This window comes from Mustela putorius, unplaced genomic scaffold (assembly GCF_011764305.1).
Source record: "Mustela putorius furo isolate JIRA1106 unplaced genomic scaffold, ASM1176430v1.1 tig00001553_pilon_pilon_pilon, whole genome shotgun sequence".
NCBI lineage: Eukaryota > Metazoa > Chordata > Mammalia > Carnivora > Mustelidae > Mustela > Mustela putorius.
This window is the reverse complement of record NW_025421793.1, coordinates 22635-45581: the sequence shown is the minus strand read 5'-3', so window position 1 is coordinate 45581 and position 22947 is coordinate 22635. Positions and strand designations below refer to the sequence as shown.

Here is a 22947-nt window from a genome sequence, read left to right as displayed (position 1 = left end):
ACATGCATTAATAGGGTTTCTTCTACAGTCATTTTATTTGTCTTACTTCAACAGGTTTTCAGACATTCGACAAATTCAGAGTATTTCCCACTACGAGTATTGTCTTGTTTACTTTGGAAGATGACTTAGGGTAAAAATTTGGGGCGGGGCGCCTGGGTGGCTCAGTGGGTTAAGCCGCTGCCTTCGGCTCAGGTCATGATCTCAGGGTCCTGGATCGAGCCCCGCATCGGGCTCTCTGCTCGGCAGGGGGCCTGCTTCCTCCTCTCTCTCTGCTGCCTCTCTGCCTACTTGTGATCTATCTGTCAAATAAATAAATAAAAATATTAAAAAAAAAAATTTGCCATTCTTTACATTCATAGGGGTCACGTCCTTTGTGAATTTTCTGTGGTATTTTGAGGTATGAATCACAGGAGAAAGATTTCTCTCACTGCTGTATTTATAAATTTTCTTCCCCTGTGTGTAACCTTGCAAGTACTGTGATAACTGATTTCTTGGAGGTTTTCTCACTCTCGATACATTCACAGGGTTTCTCTCTTATGTGTCTTCTCTGATGTACTTTGAGGCCTGAGTTGCAACTGAAGGTTTTCCCACAATGATTACACTACACTTACAAGGTTTCTCCCCTGTGTGTATTCTCTGATGTACTGTGAGAACTGATTTCTCAGAAAATGACTTCCCACACTGATTACATACATCGGGCTTCTCACCTGTGTGAGTTCTCTGATGTGATCTGAGGACTGAGCTGCAAGTGAAGGCTTTCCCACACTGAGTACAGTGGTATGATTTCTCTCCTCTGTGTGTTCATTTATGTATTGTAATGTCTGACTTATGGCAAAAGGTCTTCCCACGTTTTTACACACATAGGGTTTCTCTCCTGTGTGAGTTCTCTGGTGTACTGTTCAGGTATGAATTCCTAGAGAACTTCCCACGTTCTTTACATTCATAGGGCTTCTCCCCTGTGTGAGTTCTCAGATGTACTCTGAGGTAGGAGTTTCTAGAGAAGAATTTCCCACACTGATTACACTCATAGGGTTTCTCACCTGTGTGTTTTCTGATGTACTGTGAGGACTGAGTTACTTACAAAGGTCTTTCCACATTGATTACATTCATATGGCTTCTCCCCTGTGTGAATTCTCTGGTGTACTGTGAGATATGACTTATGGTAGAAGCTTCTTCTACATTCCTTACATTCATAGGGTTTTTCTCCTGTGTGAGATCTCTGATGAATTATGAGGTGTGAATTTCTAGAGAAGCATTTCCCACACTCCTTACATTCATAAGGTTTCTCTCCTGTGTAGCCTCGCTGATGTATAGTGAGGAGAGATTTGCGAGAGAAGCATTTCCCACATTCCTTACATTCATAGGGTTTCTCTCTTGTATGTGTTTTCTGATGTTTGGTGAGTTTTGACTCTTTGCAGAATGTTTTTCCACATTCATTACATTCATAGACTTTGCCTCCTATGTGTGTTCTCTGAATTATATTAAGAACTGACTTCTCCCAAAAGGGTTCTCCCAAGTTGTTATATTCAAATATTCTCTCTCCTGTGCCAAGAAAGCCTGATCTCCCATTGAAATTATCCACTCTTCCAATATACTCATAACCTTTCACCTCTAAATGAACTCTTTGTTCCAAGAGAGATGATTTCTCAAAAGTTGTAGCATATTCTTTAAACTCATATTTTCTGTTCTTTGTGCCATCCTACTGACCATGAGGGTTGAATTACTACAGAATGTTTTTTATCAGATTCATTATGTTCACAAGGACTCTGTCCTATGTAAGCTTGGTTATATGGGATGACAACTGCCGTCTCATGGAAAGCTTTCCCACGTTCCTTGTATTCCTTATTGCTTTGAACAAAGCATTGCTCTATATTTTTAGTTCTCTGATACAGGATTAAATCTTCATTATGACTGAGGTGTTTTCCATTTTGAATGAATTCACAAGGTTTCTTTCCCATTTGAGTTTGTTCATGGTTAATCTGCAGGAACAATTGTTCCTTATTGTATTGAGGCCAATAGCCTTCTTACTTAAATAGGTTATCTTATTAATAATTAATTTTGAAATACATTTCAAATTCATACCACAGGAGTCACACCTACATGGTATTTTTATGGAAGGAACTGTGTCTATGCTGAAATTAAAAATCTTTCCTAATAAATTACCTCTGTGCACAGTCAGTGTTTTGTTGTTGATAAATGGAGCTTGCCAGAAACATCTGTCCTGGGTTTCTTGAGTCTCTTCTGCTTGGCTATCAACTTTGCAGACTTCTAAAGATGACAAAGACCAACAAACCATAAGCCATGAATCGTGTCTTAATTATGATGAAATTACACTTAAAACAAATGCCCTTCTACGTCACTGACTTAGTTTTTGTGAAATAAGAGTGATCCAAACAGTCATATTGCCCCCATCCGTTTGGATTAGAAAAAAACAAAACCTGAAAGGGTAGAAAAGGGGATTAAAAACTTAGAACACACACATCTACATTTGGCAATTTACAAATACATACCCTCAAGACTTAATATGTACGTTACAAATAAATATAAAAGCGTGGTGAAGAAAAGACTTTAAAAAAAAAAAAAAGGCTCATCTAGGAAGGGGAAATGCAGAGACCAGAGAGGCCATGAAACTTAGTAGACAAGACTGCCCTAAAGGAGAATAGAGGAACAATTTGGTATTATTTAGAAGGATCAGACTTTACATAATTTTCCTCTCATACTTACATTAGTGCACCTAAATTCTCTCTAAACTTTACATGTTTCCAGTTTCATTCTTCCCCCTTTAAAACTACTTCTGTTTTGTTATATATACATTAACTTAGTATACTGTTAATACCACATTAAATTTCTGGAAACACTGATTTCTTTGTGCCTAGGAAGAGAGTCCTGTAATGTAGTTTCTAATTTTCCATCTATTCATGTTACTTATAAAAAATACAAATGTCGGGATGCCTGGGTGGCTCAGTAGGTTGGGCAGCTGCCTTCGGCTCAGGTCATGATCCCAGCATCCTGGGATCGAGTCCCACATCGGGCTCCTTGCTCCACGGGGAGTCTGCTTCTCCCTCTGACTCTGCCTTCCACTCTGTCTGCCTGTGCTCGCTCTCCCTCTGAAAAATAAATAAATAAAATCTTAAAAAAAAAATACAAATGTCTACCAGGAAAAGTAAAATAAAAAAAAAAATTAAAAGATGAGGAAGAAGACAGAAAGACAATCAAATCCTTCCGTTGTTTTTAGTTGTGGTATATTCAAGCTTATTTGGTCAGATATCCTACCACCAAATGCTAATTTCTCCCCACTATAAACTTACTCTGACATATTATTAGTAAGAATTTCTCTTTTATACCTGGATTTCTACATTTCTTGGTTTTATGTGTATTTATAAACATGGAAGACCTGACCCAACTCAATGATCTATCTATTCACCCTAAGAATTCTCAGCTATACTTCACATTACCTTCTTGCTCAGTACATACAATGTAACAATGATGACCCTGTTTAAAAACCTCTTCAAAGCACATTGTCTCCAAGCACCATTAAAGGAAACGTATTGCAGTTATAATGCTTGGCTGGAGGGGGAATGTGTCCTCAACTACATACATATTGGGTATTAAAGTGATCGCTTCACTAGTCCATAATAAATGTCCTCTTTGTATAAATGCCAGACTATTAATTTGTCAAAAATCATTCACGTTCAAGCAAGTCTTTTCAACTCAGCTGGCTTACATTCCCATTTTGGACTTGCTCAGAACTTCGCTCTTTAGGAAAATGACACTGTCTCATAATAAGTCTTCACAAACATCTCCACCATTTCAAGTCCTACTTATACATCAATTTAAAAAAATTAATTGCATTCTATACATATCATTCTATGTTGTGTGGTGCAAAAATAATGAATACTGGTATGCTGAAAATAAAAAATAAATTAAAAAGAAAAACAAAAAACAATCTGAGGGTTTTGAAGAGGCCCAGGGTGGGAGGTTGGGGAAACTTGGTGGTGGGTATTAGAGAGGGCATGGATTGCATGGAGCACTGGGTGCGGTGCAAAAACAATGAATACTGATACACTGAAAAGAAATAAAAAATTAAAATAAATATATAAATAAAAATGTAAAAAGGTGAAAAAAAATGTTGGCTAATACTCCCTTGAAACATAAACATACCCTATTAACTGCCGAAATTTGAAATACTCAGTAATCTTTTTTCTTTTTCCAACTACAATCTATGGTGTGTGGCAAGTATTTATATATGATTTCCTCTGAATACACCTGAGTGATTATGAAAGTAATGGTCCTTAACAAATGGTGTGCTTTTTCAAAATAAAATTCAAGTTTTCTACAAATCTGTAATTTTGAACAAGAACCTACAGGTTTATAACCCAACAGGTCCATTTAGAAATTAATTCCTTATAGTATTTAATGAATATAAAGGCTCTCTCATTCATCAAGAGCAACAGTTAATGAATTAAGTAATGATCGAATAGCCACTATATATTATATAACAAAGTAAGATATGCTGCTCTCTTTGAAGAAATTATAATCCAGAGAACAGCTTCTTCATTCAACATCCACAACACTACCAGGAATCAGATTCTATAGTAGATAATGTAAATTAAAGGAACGAAGGAACATTTTAAAAGCTGTGGAAAGCTGAGCTTAAATTTGAAAATGTGCCTAAAACCAATGATGATATTAACAACAAGAAAAGTTAACAGGAAAACTAACCATTACCATCAGCTAAGCACTGTTCCAGGTACTTTTCATGTATTAACTCACAAAAATCCCCAAGTATGTTAGGAATGAAATGTAGAGTTATATGGCAGGAAAGCGCATCTGTGGGTAATCCTAAAAAGAAGGATTAGCACCTGTTCTGTGCCATACAGAGGAAACGTAGCCATATTTAAGGGTAACTGGGGCACCTGGGTGGCTTGAGTGGTTACGTGTCTGACTCCTGGATTTCAGCTCAGATTGTGATCTCAGGGTTCTGAGATCAAGCCCTGTGTAGGGCTCCATGCTTAGCACAGAGGTTTTTTTGTTTGTTTGTTTGTTTTTTAAAGATTTTATGTATTTATTTGACAGAGAAAGAGAGAGGGAACACAAGCAGGGGAAGAGGGGGAGGGAGAAGGAGGCTCCCTGTTGAGCAGGAAGCCCAACTCAGGGCTCAATCCCAAGACACTGGGTCATGACCTGAGCTGAAGGCAGACGCCCAATGACTGAGTCACCCAGGCAACCCTCAGCAGAATCTGCTTGAGATACTTTCTTTCCCTCTTCTGCTGGTCCTCCCCCAACTCATGTGTGCTTGCTCTAAAAATAAATAAAATATTTTTTTTCAAAGGGTAAAAAAGATTAAGGGACACTAAATGAGAAAAACATAAATTTGCTATATTATGTATTGGGCAAAAGACAACTCAAGATATTAACATGATAAATTAGATGCTTTGGCGGGCAAAGTCTAACTGCATTTAGGAATCAGAACAAAGGAAAACAGTATGCCCCAGTGTTCTGGGTGGTATCAGCGCAAACTGAGAATATAAAAAGAATTTTTTTAAAGTTTACAAAAATATAACAATAGTGATCTAACATTAATAAGAAAGGAAGACAGAAAAGTAAAATGACACAAGGACACAGTTACAAGAGAAGATTCACAGGAGGTAACAAATGAAGTGGGGAAAATTTATGATTTGTAAATGCTGACTGTGATATTACTTCTTCCCACACTGAAGGGATCAGGATATCCTGTATCTTCTGTATACACACAGGTATAACACTGAATGTAGGGTGGTCAAAAGATGCAAAAAATATAAATATGCAGATAGCAGAATAAGTGAAAACCTTTTATCTTAGCTATAGGAAGGTATTATTTTATTTCAAATATCCAATTTGAGAATTTGTACTTTAACAGGTAAATGTAGTCTGTTGCTATTTATGGTAATTCCTGAAATATATCAAGTCATCTCTCACATTTTACTTGGTACTTTATATCTGTCACAATCTTACTACCAATTCTATTGTACTTTTCTTCCTCCTTTGTGAAATAATTTATCTTTTCCATTTTTTCTCCCTTACAACTTTAGAAGTTATACACATCTGTTTCTCAGCTTTAAGGGGCTATCCATCACATAATACCATGAATATTTAACTTAAAATCTAGACTAATTCAATATCTTAGATCTCCCTTTCTGAAGAACAGAACCATCAAACTCAATTTGATCACCTCTCACCTCATTTATATACAGTTAGCGCTTTGTGTATGTTTTTAGCCCTACATATTAGTATCATAATTGCTTTACACACCCATTTGTTCAGATTCACCTCTGTGTTTTGTCATGACTTATCACTTGCCACTCCTCTCAAGCATTCTTTTTGGGTTTCATATTCTATTCCTGTAGTATGTCCATTAGAATTTTACAATGAAACTACACAATTAAAGGTACAGCTGCTATAATTTATTTCATTACCAACGCAAATTTAATGATACTCTGAGACGAACTCTCCTGTTGACTAAACCTCAGTTAGTGTCCTCTGAGCCCTGTTCTCAACTAGGCCTTGACTAGGTCTTCCAGGTCTATCCAGGCTGAGCTAAGTTTCCATAAGAACCCTTTGAAGTCAGTCTAGTGACAGTCCCTTCACCCTTGATATCTGATCAAGTTCCTTAAACCCTGTCCCTGATGTGTTAGTGCCTGATCTGCATTCAGCAAGAATCCCCCTACTGTTGGTGTTTCTCTTACTAATCTTCTATCCAGTGATTCCCCCCCACTCTGCCTGTTGACTGTAAGTCCCTAGCTGTCTTAGCAGTATGTGGAGTTGAGCTCGGTTTTACTGAAACTTCTCACCCCCTATTCCAACAGTTACTGAATAAAATCTGTATCTATCACTGTTAATGGGGACTGGCTTTATTTCTCATTGAAGCAGCATGAGCCCAGCTGACTGGTGGAAGAGAAACAGGAGTAAAGAAATAAACCCTTTGTGACACAGGCTTGGATGGGCAGCCAAAAGCTGAAAATGGAGCACAGACACTGAGGAAATTCTGACATGACAGATCCAAGAACTAGGGAACAGTATCAAATACAGCCACATATAAGGAACTGGAGTGCCAGGAAAAAATTAAGAATGAAATACATCAAACCACTTATTTAGGCACTTATTTAGGAAACCGAGAAGGCAACAAGAAAAAATAACCAGGAAACCCACCCACACACACACTAAAAAGAAAGAAAGGTAAGTCTGGAAACAACAGAGTTGAACAGCTAAAAACCAAAGATGAAAAGAAAATCTTGATGGCAACAAGAGAAAACAGAATATTAAATACGGAAAAACAGAGATTTAAAAATCAGAGAAGGCAGTATGTAACCCAGAAGACAGTGAAGTGAATCAAGTATGAGCAGAAAAGTGTCGATCCAGATTTCCGTACTGACAGAAAACATCCTGCACCAGGAAGGCTTGTAGGCAGAAAGAGCTGCTTGCTGCCTTGTGGGGTTTGAAGTAAAATATCACACAGAACGGGAGGAGGAACAGAAGCATATTATTATAACACTGCAAGCCTCTTATAAAATAGCATGATGTCATTTGAAATCACTCTGTGACAGTCTGAAGATATCGTATTCCACAGGGCATCCACTTAAGTGGTGAAAATATTCCCATTAAAAAATGAGAGATTTTCACATTAGTTAAAAAAGACCAACCATAGGAAACCCACTCTAAATATAAATAGATTAAAAGTAAGAAGATGGAAAAAGATACACCACACAGACATTACAAGAAAGCTGAAGGGACTAGTTATGTTTTTTTCTTTTTTTTAACCTCCAGGGCTTCTTACTATAAACCGTGGGTTCCCATGACTAGCCATCTCACCTCAGACTAGTAATTCACTAGAACACCTCAAACACCCCCAAAACTATTTACTTATATATTGCTAATTGGTTTTATTTTATTTTTAAAGATTTTATTTATTTTTCTGAGAGCAAGACAAAGTGAGAGAGGGAAACAAGCAGTGGGATTGGGAGAGAGAGAAGCAGGCTTCCCTCCCAGCAGAGAGCCCGATGCAGAGCTAGACCATGACTTGGCCCAAAGGCAGACGCTTAATGACTGAGCCACCCGGGAGCCCCCTATATGACCAATTTATTATAAAGGTTTCAAATCTGGAGCAGCCAAAGAGAACAGATATATAGGCAAGGGTTGGGGACGTGTGTGGTATGTGGAACTCCCACACCCTCTCTGGGGCACACCACTCGAAGCTTCCTGAACTCTGTTGTTCAGAGGCTCCTAGAGAGGTTTCATTACCTAGGCTTGAGTGATTAAGTCACTGGCCACTGGTGATGGCCACCCCACCCCCCAACACACCTGAAGTGATCTAGCGGCCCCCAGCCATCAGGTACTTCAGTATACAAAAGACACTCTTTTCATGCCAGAGATTCCAAGGGTTTTAGGAGCTATGTGCCAGTAACCATGGGGAAAGAGCCAAAAACTTTTTTTTCCCCCTTTGGTTATATTATAGTCTCTCTCACAGTAAAAACTGCAATGGACCCCCATTTTTTTTTAAGGACATTCAAATTTTGCAGCATGGCCTAGAACTTCCAGATCAAGTTTATGCTGGTGTCTCCAGCTTTATTTCATGCCATTGCTCACTGTGCTTGTCGTGACAGAAACACACTAGCCATCTTGCGATTGACTGAATGAGTCCAGGGTACTCCTGACCAGGACGTTCCTGCCTCTCTCAGCAATGCTCTCCTCACAGATCTTTGTTGTCAAGATTTTTCATATAATTTAGGTCCTTTCCAGATACAATCTTGAAGAGACTACCCCTGGCCACTTGGCTGAAACTGTCTACTTATCCCCAATACACTCTATCATTATGGTCTCATCTTCTGGTCTTTAAAACCCTTCATAGTATTTAGCATGACTTGAGATTATAGGATTAATTTATTTCCATCCTTTCTTCCTCTGTGGTCCTTATCTCTACACCTTCCTCCTGAATGTAAGCCCAGCAAAGGGAGAGTCCTTGACTTTCTTGTTCATTGATGTATATCCTGAGCTTTTAGAAGAACATTAGTTAAATGCTGGTTAAAAGTAAAAATTTCCCAGGGGTGCCTGGGTGGCTCAGTGGGTTAAAGCCCCTGCTTTCAGCTCAGGTCATAATCCCAGGGTCCTGGGATTGAACCCAATCCCAGGGTCCTGGGATCAAACCCGCATTGAGCTCTCTGCTCAGCAGGGAGCCTGCTTCCTCCTCTCTCTGCCTGCCTCTCTGCCTACTTGTGATCTCTGTCAAATAAATAAAATAAACAAAACCTTTAAAAAAAAAGAGTATAAACTTCCCAGATGCCTATTTTAGGAAGGCCCTGTGTATGTGTATCTTGCCTCTTCTGATGCTCACAAATATTGTGACAAAGGTCTTATTATCCAAATTTACAATGAGGAAACAAAGGCTCATAGAGATTAAGTGACTCTTCTAAGCCAGTAAGTGGCTTAGCTAGGATTTGTGGGCTGGCAGTAGTAATATTAAAGTAGGCTTCAGAAAAAAGGGTTCTACCAGAAATGGAGACATCATGATAAAGGGGGTCAAAGGCTCAAGAGGACATAAAGATCCTAGTATTTATAAACTTACTAATTCTTAAAATTGGTAACGCAAAAACCAGTAGAACTGAAAGAAGTAAACACAAAATTATAGCTACAGAGTTCAACACTGCTTCTCACTGTGTCACTGACAAAGCTCTTAGGAATTTTATCCCCAAACCCATTTTTCCATTAGCCCTGTGATTTTCAGTACACTATTTTATATGGAGCAGTGATTCTTTTTTAGGAAAACACACATCACGTTATAAAAGAACTCACTGTATTTGTATACCTTCTCTCCTCTCCATTTGTTTTTAGCCTCCTCTTATCTATATAGATACATACCCTTTCTGTGTTGCCTAGATTTGCAACTCGTACAATCTGTCACCTAGGTCCCACATCTGTTTTAACATCAGTTCTTTGTGGGGGGTTGTCAGGGTGGCACAGTTGGCTGACTGTCTGACTCTTGGATTCAGCTCTGGTCATGATCTCGGGGTTGGGGTAGAGTCCCTCATCGGGATCCATGATCAACACAGAGTCTGCTTGTTTCTCTCTCTGTCTCCCTACCATGTTCACTCTCTCTCTCAAACAAGTAAGACTTTGGAAAATAAAATAAAATAAAATAAAATAAAATAAAAATAAATAAAATAAAATAAAATAAATTAGTTCTTCAGTTAAAGTCAGAGTCTACTACCAGCCTTTTTTTTACCATGCTTCTTTATGTCACTCCCGGGTTACCTGATACTCATTCTCTAACAGAGGCTTCTAGGAACAAAGATCCTAGAGTTCTTTTCCCTTCAGAAAAGACTTGCTGTCTTTGTTGAAGAGTATCTTCTTAACTGGGTGTAATACTCTCAATGTGACACCTTGAGGATTTTGTAGAAACTGCTCTTGCTGACTCTGAGCTACAGATTTTACTATGGAAAAGTCTGAGGCTATTTGGACTTTCTCTTATATTGGCCGGTTGTCAAAATAACTGTTTTTGAAATCTAGTCCCTTGATCAGAATATATCCTAATGTTGCTAAGGACTGGCTCTTTTACACAGATTCAATCACAAATCTCTTCCCCCACAAAATGTATTCTCAAAATATTTTAAACATTTGTTCTATTTCTTTTCCTTTCTATTTTGGGGAATGAGTTCTATGTATGGTATGTATGTGAACTCTCTTTTTAATGTAATCTTCTAATTTTATTTCATTTTCTTCTTGCTTACATCTATCCTTTCTTTCTGAACAAATTTTTTTAAAAAATATTTTATTTCTTCATTTGAGAGAGAGACACACAGTGAGAGAGGGAACATAAGTAGGGGGAGTGGGAGAGGGAGAAGCAGGCCTTCCGCCAAGCAGGGAGCCCAATGCAGCCCTCAATCCCAGGACCCTGGTATCATGACTTGAGCTGAAGGCAGATGCATATTGACTGAGCTACCCGGGCGGGCCCTGAACAGATTTTTGACAGTATGTATTCATCCTAGGGATTCTTCCAGTTTGCTTTCTTTTTTTCTTTTTCTTTTTTTTTTTTAAAGATTTTATTCATTTATTTGACAGACAGAGATCACAAGTAGGCAGAGAGGCAGGCAGAGAGAGAGAGTAGGAAGCAGGCTCCCTGCTGAGCAGAGAGCCCGATGCGGGGCTCTGTCCCAGGACGCTAAGATCATGACCTGACCCGAAGGCAGAGGCTTTAACCCACTGAGCCACCCAGGTGCCCCCGATTTGCTTTCTTTACTGTAATTTTATTTTCTGTTCTCTTTTCTCAGTTTGACACCCTGCCATGTGTTTGCATTTCCCTTATTAATATCTTTCTTAAATACTTGTATCACAGAGATAATTAATTCAATTAGTTCACCCTTTGGAAACTCACGATTTAATATTTGGTCACATAACTTACCTACTTTATGACCACTTTGATCAGATGACAATTCCATCACCAACTACCTTTCTTCCCAATACTTTTCACCCCTTTTTTCTTATAATCATTTTGCATGCATTTGTGCTGGTTCCTTTTCCATTACTTGGGCTAAAAGGATGTGAGCTTTTCAAGGAAGACCACACTGCAAAAGGTTTACTTGGGAGACAGAACAGAGTCATCCCTTAGGCTAGAGGGGTAATTCATTATGAACAAGTGTTCTGCACATGTGTTGGTCTCGGTTTACAGATCAAAGAGGATGTGCCTTCCTTCCTCATTGGAGTAGCCTCCAGAACAGCTTGCTCTCTTGGTCATCACAGAGCCAGCTCACTGGGGCTGGCATTGCTGCAGCTCCAAATTGAGGAACACCGAGTGTTGCACTCATTTCACAGAAACAAGCCCAGAGGCCGAACTGGGCCCAAGAATGAAAGTGCATACTAGGAGTCTACACGGGAAACAATTCTTACCCACTGAGACAAGGTGGCTATAGTTCTCCTCCATCACCTCCCTGTTACAGGGTCCTCTGAGCAGGGTCCAGGTGCTGCCACTCCTCCTGGGTAAAGCCCACAGTCACATCCGCAAATGATAAGGATCCCTGAAACAGCACATTTGTGTTCAAATGTAAGTAATCACAATGGGAAGACATGGAAAAGCTGTCGAAGAACTGTTACGGAGTTCACTATTCACAATTAGAAAATGTGTTCTGGCATGCCTACCTTTGTACTTGGTTGGAGGAGAAAGCATGGCAGACATTCCTCACCAGTGTGATAAGTTACCGGTATCCCATCATGTGCCTACATGCCATAAAGAACTCTCCTACCTTGAGAATCTGAAAACCAATAAAACCATGACACTGTTCTCAAGGAACATATAATCTGACAGACACAAGCATGAAGCATCCAACCACCATGTAGCATAAAACCCTACTACAGTAAAACAGGTGCAAAGTAGAGTGGGATTACAGAGGGGAGAAAACTTCTATTCCTGCTATTAGGATGGGTTTCACTGATAACATAGTATCATTCATGAACCTGGCCCAAAAGCACAACCATGTACACTTCTAAAATATGGAGTTAAGGGGCACCAGTTGGATTAATGTTTGCCTTTGGCTCCGGTCATGATTTCAGGGTCCTGGGATCGAGCCCCCCATATCAGGCACCCTGTTCAGTGGGGAGTCTGCTTCTCACTCTCACCCTGTGTGTGTGTGTTCTCTCTCTCTGTGAAAGGAATAAATTTTTTTTTAAAAGTGTAGTTAAAGGAGTCAGTGAACACACAGGAAAGGACTGCTGGGACTATGTTCACATAAGAGCTACAGTTGTCTTCAGGGAAAATGCTATTTAATAATTCTGAACATAACTCTTGTAGGACGGGGTGTCCAAAATGTTTGGTTACTGTTCCATGTAGAAAACCTTTTTCTTTCTTTCTTTCTTTTTTTATTTTTAGGAAACCCTTTTTTATAAACAGTAAACTTACAATGTCAATTTATATATTTACTAAATTCCATTATTGTTATTTTTCCTAAGTCACTTTTATTTTTTCAAATGAATATATTTGGCATGTAACACTGTATAACTCTGATAGGCTTATATACTGTAATGATGCCAATGTAGCTGTATTTATCACATTACATAATTACAGTACATTAATGTGTATATCCATTTCACTGCATACTGGATTTCTTCATTCTTTTTTTTATGGATTACAATAAATATAGGGAGATACTCAAATATTTTCTTCCCATGACTGAATTGACTGTCTTATACAGTTCATAGGTTTTATACCACCCATTTATGAAATGACCACTGCGAAAAATATAGCATGAAGAAACAGAGACATATCATTCCCAGGTTATCAAAACAGTTAATCAATGTTCATGTCAAACACTAAAAATTGGTTAATAGGAAAAACAAGACTATTTTCCAGAAATGTATAAGGTATTATTGAGAAAAAACAAAAAAACAAAAACAAAGTATATCTAAGTAAACGAATACAAACAAAGAATATCTAAGTAAATGAATACAAACAAAGAATATCTAAGTAAATGAATACACTATATTCATGGCTTGGACAATTTAATATTACAAAAATATCTTATTTCTCCACAAATTGGCCTATAAATTGAAGACAATCAGAATTAAAATCTTAGCAGATAATCTTTTTGTGGAAACTGATTAAGCTTACTCTCAGACTTACATAGAAACTTGAATGGCCAAGAATAACCAAAGCTACCTTGGAAACAGGATGGATAAACTCACACTAATTATGGTAGGCAGAATCTAAGATGACGACCTCCAATGGATCCAACAACGTGACATAAACTCCTCTTAAATGGAAGAGACTTAAGTCCCTGTGATTGTGATACATTCTACGGCAAAACAGATTTTGCAAGTATAAATGAGATCCTTTAATCAGTATACTTTGGCCTAAAGGGAAGATTTACTTGGGTGGGCCTGACCTAATCATGTGAGTCTTTTATTTATTTATCTTTAATATTTTATTTATTTATTTGAGAGAGAGAGTGAGAGCGCATGAGCACACAAGCTCATGTGAGGGGCAGAGGGAGAAGCAGGCTCCCTGCCGTGCAAGGGACTTGATCTCAGGACCCCGGGATTATGGGACATGGGACTTGATCTCAGGACCCCAGGATTAGGACTGAGCCGAAGGCAGACCCTTAACCAACTGAGCCACCCAGGCATCCCTCATGTGAGTCTTTTAAAGAACGTAAAATACCAGAGACCCTTCTTCTGACCTCAAAGAAGAAACAAGCTACTGTGAATCCTACGGCTGTCCAGAAAGAAATTCTGCCACATATGTACAGATGGGAACCCAACCAAGCCTTAGATAAGGAGTCCCAAGCAACACCTTGATTGCAGCATTAATGCCTAAGAAACTTAGCTAACCTACTCCTAACTCATTCTCGTCTGTACATCAGGACAACTGCAAATGGACTGGTCAAGCTTAAATGTAAAAAATAATAATAATAAAATGTAAGAGCTATGTAAGTACTAGAAGAAAACATGGGTGAGTTCCCCCATAACTTAAGAAAGAATAAAACTTTCCTAACCATGACTAAAAATTCAGATGCAGAGCTCACATAGTTCAGTCACTAGAGCATCAGACTTGTAAAAATCCAGATGCAATAAAATAAAATACTGACAGACCTGACCACATAAAATTATAAACAACCAACCAATTGAGTCCTCTACAAAATAAAAGAAAAACCAAAATCAAAAGAAAAATGACAACCCAGAATTAAGTGTCTGCAACTTACATGACAAAGAAAGGGTTAGGGTCCCTATATAAAGAATTTCTAAAAAGAAAAAAAAAAAAAATAACCCTCTAAATATGGGCAAGAACTGTGAAGAGAAAACTCACAGGAAGAGAAATGCAAATGGTACTAAACTTAGAAGATCAAGCTTACCCTTTAAAAAGAAAAATATAAATAAAAAGTATACTGAACTATTTCCCTCCTATTGGACTGGCAGAAATCCAAAAGAATAACCACACATACTTAATTTGTTATATGCATAAAAGCATCCTCATATCCTGTTCAAAATACAAAAAAGATTAACCACCATTAAGTGAAATATGGCAATAGTTAGCTAAATTATACATGAATTTACCATTTAACCCAGAAATCCCACTTCTGGGGACCAACCACAAGGGCACACTGATCAAAGAAGAGCTTATATCACTATTTATATTTGCAAAAGACTAAAAACACCCCCGATATTGATTACTAATGGACTCGTTGAATGTGTTATGTTATACTCACACCATGAAGTGCTAAGCAACTGGAAAAGGAACTGAGGAATATCTCTTTGTGGCACTACGGAGTGAATTCCATAGTACATTATTAAGTGACAAAGCAAAGTTTAAGTTAGGGGCACCTTAGTGCCTCAAATGCTTAAGCGTCTGCCTTCAGGTCCTGGGATCCAGCCAGAGTCAGCATCTGGCTGCCAGCACACCTGCTTCTCCCTCTACCTGTGCCTCCCCAACGGCTCAGGCTCTCTCTCTGTATTCTCTGTCTCAAATGAATAAGTAAAATCTTAAAAAACAAAAACAGCAAAAAAAAAAAAAAAAAAAAAACCCACAAAAAACAACGAAAAAGAACTGGGTGCCTAGATGGCTCAGTCATTAAGTGTCTGCCTTCAGCTTGGGTCGTGGTCCTGGGATCATACCAGCATCCCTCCCCGCTCTGCAGGAAACCTGCTTCTCCCTCCTGCACTCTCCCGACTTGTGTTCCCTCTCTCACTGTCTGTCAGATAAATAGACTCTTTAAAAAAAGAAAACCCACAAAGTTTAAGTTAAAATCAAGTACAATATGACAAAGATCTACATATGGGCCTTCTTATATTAAAAAATAACAAAATGAGAATCACTATATTGCATATCTAAAATTAATATGAAATTGTATGTTGATTTCACTGGAATTAAAATAAAAACTTAGGGGTGCCAGGTGGTTCAGTGGGTTGAGCCTCTGCCTTCAGCTCAGGTCATGATCTCTGGGTAATGAGGTGGAGCCCAGCATCAGGCTCTCTACTCAGCAGGGGGCCTGCATCCCCCACCCCCCTCTGTCTGACTCTCTGCCTACTTGTGATCTCTGTCTATCAAATAAAGAAATGAAAATATTTAAAAAGAATAAATGAGTAAAATAAAAAATTAAAAACTTAAAGAAATGGCTACCCACATTGGGTAAGGGCAGGAGTAGGATAAGGGGACAGAGAGAAGCCAGACTGATCTCTGAAGATGCTTTGCTAAATTTATATTCACAATCCATCTTTAGAAAAATTTAAATATTTTTAATACTTATACAAAAACAATAATCAAAATGAAAACAAAACCCTAAAAACAAAGAGCAAATGAAAGAAATCAATCAAATTGTGTCTCAATTTGATGGTATACCTCAGAGAGGAAATACCTGCTAAGTTTAAGACACAGGAATGTGACTATGTGCCACAATGGGAATACACTGAAGGATAAGAGAACTAAAACAAACAAAACAAAACAAAACCAAAAAAACCACCAAAAAACAAAACAAAACTGTGGAAAAAAGATTCACAAATCTGACCACATCAACATGTAAAACTTTCATATTACCGATGATACCACAAAGTGAAAAAATAAGACAAACTCTGGAGAACATATTTACAATGAATAGAACAAAGATTACTATACAACACTCATAAAGGATATTTATCAATCAGTAAGAAATACAGAACAAAATTAACGGAAAAGTATGTAAAACTATACAAAACATGTAAATCAACATTTCACAGAAGAAAAGTGAAAGGCCCAATCTTATCCAAAATCATAGAAATACAAATCAAAGCAATAAGGTTTTCATCATTCATCAGACTGGCCATAATTTTGAAATAACGGTATCAACTGTGAACAAGGAGACAAAGAAAGCTGTCCTGTCACCTAACAACTGGTGGGAGTCGTATGGTCACTTAGACCAATTTGGCAGCATAAATTGACACTGGAAATGCTTAGTCTCTCTGACCCAACAATATGTATCATGTGTGTACACTACAGAATACTTGAAATGCTTGCTCTTCTACAGGGACAGAAAATGTAAAAGATGGTCACTGCACAATAATTCATAATAATGATAAACAGAAATGACACAAGAAACAGACAACTAAATATAAGCTGTCATAACAGAATATTAAAAGGAATGAAGTAACCAATTTGGATAGATCTTAAACACAATATTAAATTCTAAACACAGGGCCACCTGCGTGGCTCAGTTGGTTAAGCATCCAGCACTCGATTTCAGCTCAGGTCGCAATTTTGGGGTCGTCAGATCGAGCCCCATGTCGGGGTCAGCAAGAGATCTGCTAGAAATTCTTCTTTTCCCTGCCCCTCCTGCTTGTGTGTGCTCTCTCTCGCTCTTTCTCAAATAAATAAATAAATCTTAAAAAAAAAAAAGGCAGCCAAAACAATACTGACAAGTTTGTCAAGAAAATTTGTTCAGTAGAACAAACTGAAGAACTTACATTCCTGATTTCAACCTTCTATAAAGCTACAGTATCAAACACAAGGAACCAGCATGATAATATCCACATAAGGATATTATCATATCCACAAATGAACAGAAGTGGGAGTCCAGAAACAAACCCATACACCTATGGTCAACTGATACTCAACAAGGGTGAGCATTAAGCATTCAATGGGAGAAAAAAAGAGTCTCTTCAACAAATGGTATTGGAACTGAATATCCACATGCAAATGAATGAAAATGGACCCCTTCCTCATATCATATACAAAAATTAACTCAAAATAGATCAAAGACCTAAATGTGAGAGCTAGAAACAATAACACTCTTAGGAAAATACAGGAGTGAATCTTCATGATCTTAGAATGACAACAGATTGTTAGATATGACCTCAAAGGCAAACACAACAAAGGAAAAGAGATAAAAAAGACTTTACCAAATTAAAACCTTTTGTGAATCAAAGGATATACTTTCAAGAGAATGAAGAGACAACTCACAGAACAGGAAGAAATATTTGAAAATCACATATGTGATAAAAATCTATTCCCCAAAATACTCTTCAATAAATCCAATTAAAAACAGGCCAAGGATTTGAATGGACATGCCTGCGAAGCAGATATACAAATATCCAACAAGCTCACGAAAAGGTACTCATTAGACATTAAGGAAAAGCAAATCAAAACCACAATGACATGCTACTTCATATCCACTATGATGGCTATAATAAGACAACAAGTGCTGTAAATAAAGAGAGGAAACGAACTCTCATGCATTGCTGGTGGAAATATAAAATTGTGCACATGGTGAAAAACAGGCGGTCCTGCGGTAATTTAAAACTACAACTAATGCATGATCCAGCATTTTCACTTCTCAGTAAATACCCAGAAGAACCAAAGACATGTATTCTACCAAAATTTGCACATGAATGTTCAGAGCTCATTATTCACAACAGCAGTAAAGCAGAAACAAGCCAGATGTCCGTTAACCAGTAAGTGGATGAACAGAACTCGGATCCATCTACACAGTGGAATATTCTTCAATGATAAAAAGAAATGAAGGCTCGGTAAAAAGGTACACTTAGCTATAAAACGAAGGTCTGAGGATCTCATGTATAACACGGTGACTACAGCTGATATCACAATTAAAATCTGTTGACTGCAGAGCTTAAATACTCTCACCAAAAATAAAAGAAAACCAAACCCAAAAACAAAGAAAGAAAGAAATATGTGAGGTGATGGATGTGTTAGATTAGATGGGAGGAATCCTCTCACAATGTATATGAATATCAAAATCATCACAATGTTCACTACATACCTTATAGTTCTGTCAAATATACCTTAATAAAGCTAGAAAAGAAAAACAATGAAGTCTGTAACGTGCTCCAATATGATGAAGTTTAAAAACATTACACTAGGTGAAGGAAACACACAAATAAAATATACATTTTGTATGACTATACTCCTACAAAAGATCCAGAAGATCCAAGTCCATACTGACAGAATGTAGATTAGTGGTTGCCAGGGTCTGACAATTTTGGAGTTATTTTAAGGACGTGCAGTCAATTTATTCTATAAAAATTCGAGGCTTTGTAAAGGGAAAACAAAAACAAACCAAGACCAAGGGAAAGCTCTCTACATGGGCTTTAGTAATATCTTCTCCCCAAAACTCTCATTAACTGGGTTCTGCTTGGTAATCTGTCTTTTGCTCCCACTGAAGAATAATTATAGGCATTTAGTTTGTGGTTTGCCACAAGAAGGTTGTTCATCATTTATATAAAGAGAAACAGAAGTTTTTTATTCAGCTCTTGATGCCAGAAAGTTTTTAGGCTCCAGAAGGAATAGGGATGCTCTATGCATGTTTTTTGGGGGTGGGGGTGGGGCGTGGGGAGGGAGTGTGTGGGGAGTCATGGTTAAAAGTCCGAAATATTTGCAAGTTTGATAACTATCTAACTTTATATGATGTGTGTGTGTGCGCTCACGCCATCTTTGCCCTATTGATCTGCTGATCCGATGCTACTGGTCTACAGACCTCAAGATCACCTGCAACCTTGTTCAAAACGAAAATTCTCGGGCCCCATTCTATGGTTTAAAACACTTCCCAGTTTTGATCTCATGCACACTGAAGTCTGAGAACCACTGTGTCAGGCTGGTTCCCCCCCCCAGTTCATTTTATCTATTTCTACTTTTCTACTTTAAACACGAGTCATTATCCTCATAAGTTCCATTATAAAACAAAGCAGAAAATGACTTCAATAACTCACACAGGACTTCTTCATATTTTGGTGGTTTCCCTTGGAAAAATGCAGAAATCTCTGAAGGCAGAGCTGGGATAGAGAAAGAGGAATGAAGTCATTAAAGGTACAGACTGCCTTGCAGTTCCCGGACCGGCCTGCTTAAAAAGTTGCAAACATCACCTGGGTGAAATACCCCTCTGTGGGAGAATATCCTTTTCACCTCGCCGAAGGGGCAGGAAAGGACATATGATAAATCACCCACACGACTACATATGACTGTGATTTGGCCATGAAGAGTTTGAGTTCTATTCAAGCTCATATTCAAGCTTGAGCTTGAATAGAACTATTGTCTAGGACATTTTTAAACAATGTCTGTACCCCTCTGTTCTGTTTCAAAGAAATTTTAAAAATGAGAAAAAGTGGTTAAGCAAATTATAATACGCTAAATGAAGGAACACGAAACCTTCAGCAAAGGTTGTACAACAAAAGTTGTTACATCTGTATTTCCTTGTTTACTCAAGTTAGAGAAGGTAACCAAAGCTAAGAAAAAAAGGATGGAGGCACTTTCAAGTGAGTGTACCTTTTGTTTTTCTAAAGCATTGCAGTTTCTCAAATGGCTATCTTTTTTTAAACCGGTGGTGATGTGGTCAGTACAGGACTGGGGTAGGAAAACTCAACGTTTCCTCTGGGTTCTGCCCCCAACACAAAGACAGGGAAATTCACTTACATTCTCAGCACCAATTTCTTCTCAACCTTCAAGAAGAAAAATAGGTAACTCTCCTTGTACTGCTGTCTTGTAAAGAACTCAACAGCACATCTTTAAATGCCAGATTCATTGTGTGAGCAGAGCTCAGAATCTGGGAAGAGGGAGCACAAAACAAAGAGTAGGGGTTGAACTGGGATTGGTGAGACAAAACTGACTCACATCTAGTTTTAAGGCCCTTTCCCACAAATCTCTGGAATGCCTCCAGCACTGTTCTATTTCCCAGGTCATCTAACCATCCTTCACTCCTTCCATCCCAGCTGCCCTGGTCCAGGCTTCTCTCCATTAGGCAGCCTGGGAGCTTCTGAATAGGGCAATATTCTCAAATCTCACTTGTTCTGAACACGCCTGTGAAAACCTAGGATCTGCTCCTCTCTGGGAACTATACTCTGCTGAAAACTCACTCAAGAGGTGCCTGGGTGGTTTGGTCAGTTAAGCAAATGACTCCATCTCAGCTCAGGTCTTGATCTCAGGGTCATGAGCTCAGCCCTGCAGTGAGCCTACTTAAAAAAAAAAAAAAAAAAAAAGAAAAAAGAAAAGAAAAGAGAAAGAAAGAATAGAAAAGAGAAAGAAAAGAAAAAAGAAAGAACCTCAAATAGTTGTAGGGTTCTCTCCAACTAACATATACTTAGAGACTCCTCCTTCTTACTTCACAAGATGTGCTTTTCTAACGTAGATGAGAAAGACACCTGAGGGGCAAATTCATTTTAGCTGGAATTGTCACCCAGGCTCACAGTGCCAATGTATTTGTTATTCCATAGACTCTCAGGTCAGACCTTCCATAAATTTAAATCAAGGCTGCTGAGAACTGTTACAAACCTAACTTGGATACAATTATACCGTCTCTATTAGAGGCTTTGAAGACATCTAGAAATCCCATACACAGAGCTACTACACGGTTAAAATTCAATCGTTCAGATATGATTCAATCGTTCAGATCATTTCTTCACACGCCTAATTATTTCTGCTAAGTGCCCTGCAGGATGACATGCTGGCTTTTATAACCAAGAGGGAAGCTGCAAAGACCATGACATTTGGAGAAACACCTAAAATTGTCTTCTGGGGCGGCTGGGTGGCTCAGAGGGTTAAGTATCTGCTTCTGCTCAAGTCCTATACACAGAGGCCTGGAATCCAGCCCCTGCATTTGGCTCCCCACTGGGTGGAGAGCCTCCTTCTCCTTCTGCTCCTCCCTCAGCTTGGGCTCTCTGGCTGTATCACTCTATCAAATAAAATCTTGAATGAATGCACGAATGAATTTTTTAAAAAAACGTCTTCTAGTGGAGCGCATGGCTGGCTCAGTAGGCTAAGAACTGCCTTTAGCTCAGATCATGATTTTGGGGTCCTGGGATTGAGTCCTCTGGTTGCGGGCAGGGGCAGGGGGAGGTGTTCCTGCTCTGCAGGGAGTCTGATTCTCCTTCTTCCTCTGTCCCTCACCCTGATCATGCCCCCTTTCTCCTCCTCTCTCAAATAAAATCTTTAAAAAATAAAATAGTAAAATTGCCTTCTAGTTTATCTGCTAGTGTTGTGACATAGGGTATATAACATTCCTCTCCACCTCAGTTTTATAATGTTATGGCAGAGAGAGCTCTATCTATCTAAGTGAGAGGTTGAAAGCATAATGCAACGAGTGATAAGAATAAAAATTGTATTAACAACAGCAGCTAATAGTTACTGCGAGGCACTGAGCTATGTTATTTAATCCTCTGAACAACCCCACCACCACACAGGTGTTATTAATATCCTCAGTATTACAGACGTGAAGTCTCACGCAGGTTTGCCTTTCTCAGATGATACTTTGATAGTTCAGCCCCCGCACGAATCAAAGCCATCTATCTGCTCAATTCCCGCCCGCCGCTCTATGACCAAGCGTGCACCCACCGCGCATGTGCACCGGTCACTCCCCACCACCCTCCCCCTGCCTCCCTCCTCACCCCACTCCACGCCCCCCGCTGCCGCACAGACCACGCGGGCAGATCTGCGCAGAGTCTGCAACTTCCCGCGGGCACCCAATCCCCACCTCCCTGCCTTCCAAGCCGACCTTTCCCGTAGTAAAGAGTCTCCCGTCTCGTGATCCCTCCATCCGACCGAGGCCTCCTCGTACCCAGCTCTCCGGAAGAACAGCCAAGGGTCCTGCCGCTCCGGCTGCACTAGCTCCGAGAATGGCAAGCAGACCGCCAGAAGCCTGGAGGTTCCGATTGTCTCTCACAGAAAGCCGGAACATTGGGAAGCACCTGCGAGGTATTGTGCATGCGCAGAAAGAGCCGCAGGCTACTAACTCCCATAACCGCGGGCTGCGGGCTCACAAACTTCCGGACTTCATTCCCGTAACTGCTTGCCTGGGACTGGGGAATTTCGGAAACGTTCTCTCTTCAGCAATTCGGAGACAGTGGCAGGGGGGTTGTTGCTTCTGTATGCAGCACCGGTTTTTTTCAGTGCCTCAAAGAAATAGTCTCACAGACACTTTGCTTTCTGAACGCCAAGCGACCAAAGGAGGCAAAAAT

The 22947-nt window shown here is 39.1% G+C and overlaps 1 protein-coding gene across 1 annotated transcript; it reads right to left on the bottom strand.

The window, feature by feature from the left end:
• Positions 1-784: 784 nt before the first annotated feature.
• Positions 785-22728, bottom strand: LOC123394148 (zinc finger protein 25-like). The gene is given in 3 exon segments (XM_045087820.1): positions 785-1048; positions 1050-1699; positions 22678-22728. Coding segments are annotated over 3 exon segments (897 nt in total). The 3' UTR covers positions 785-852.
• Between the last annotated feature and the right edge of the window lie 219 nt (positions 22729-22947).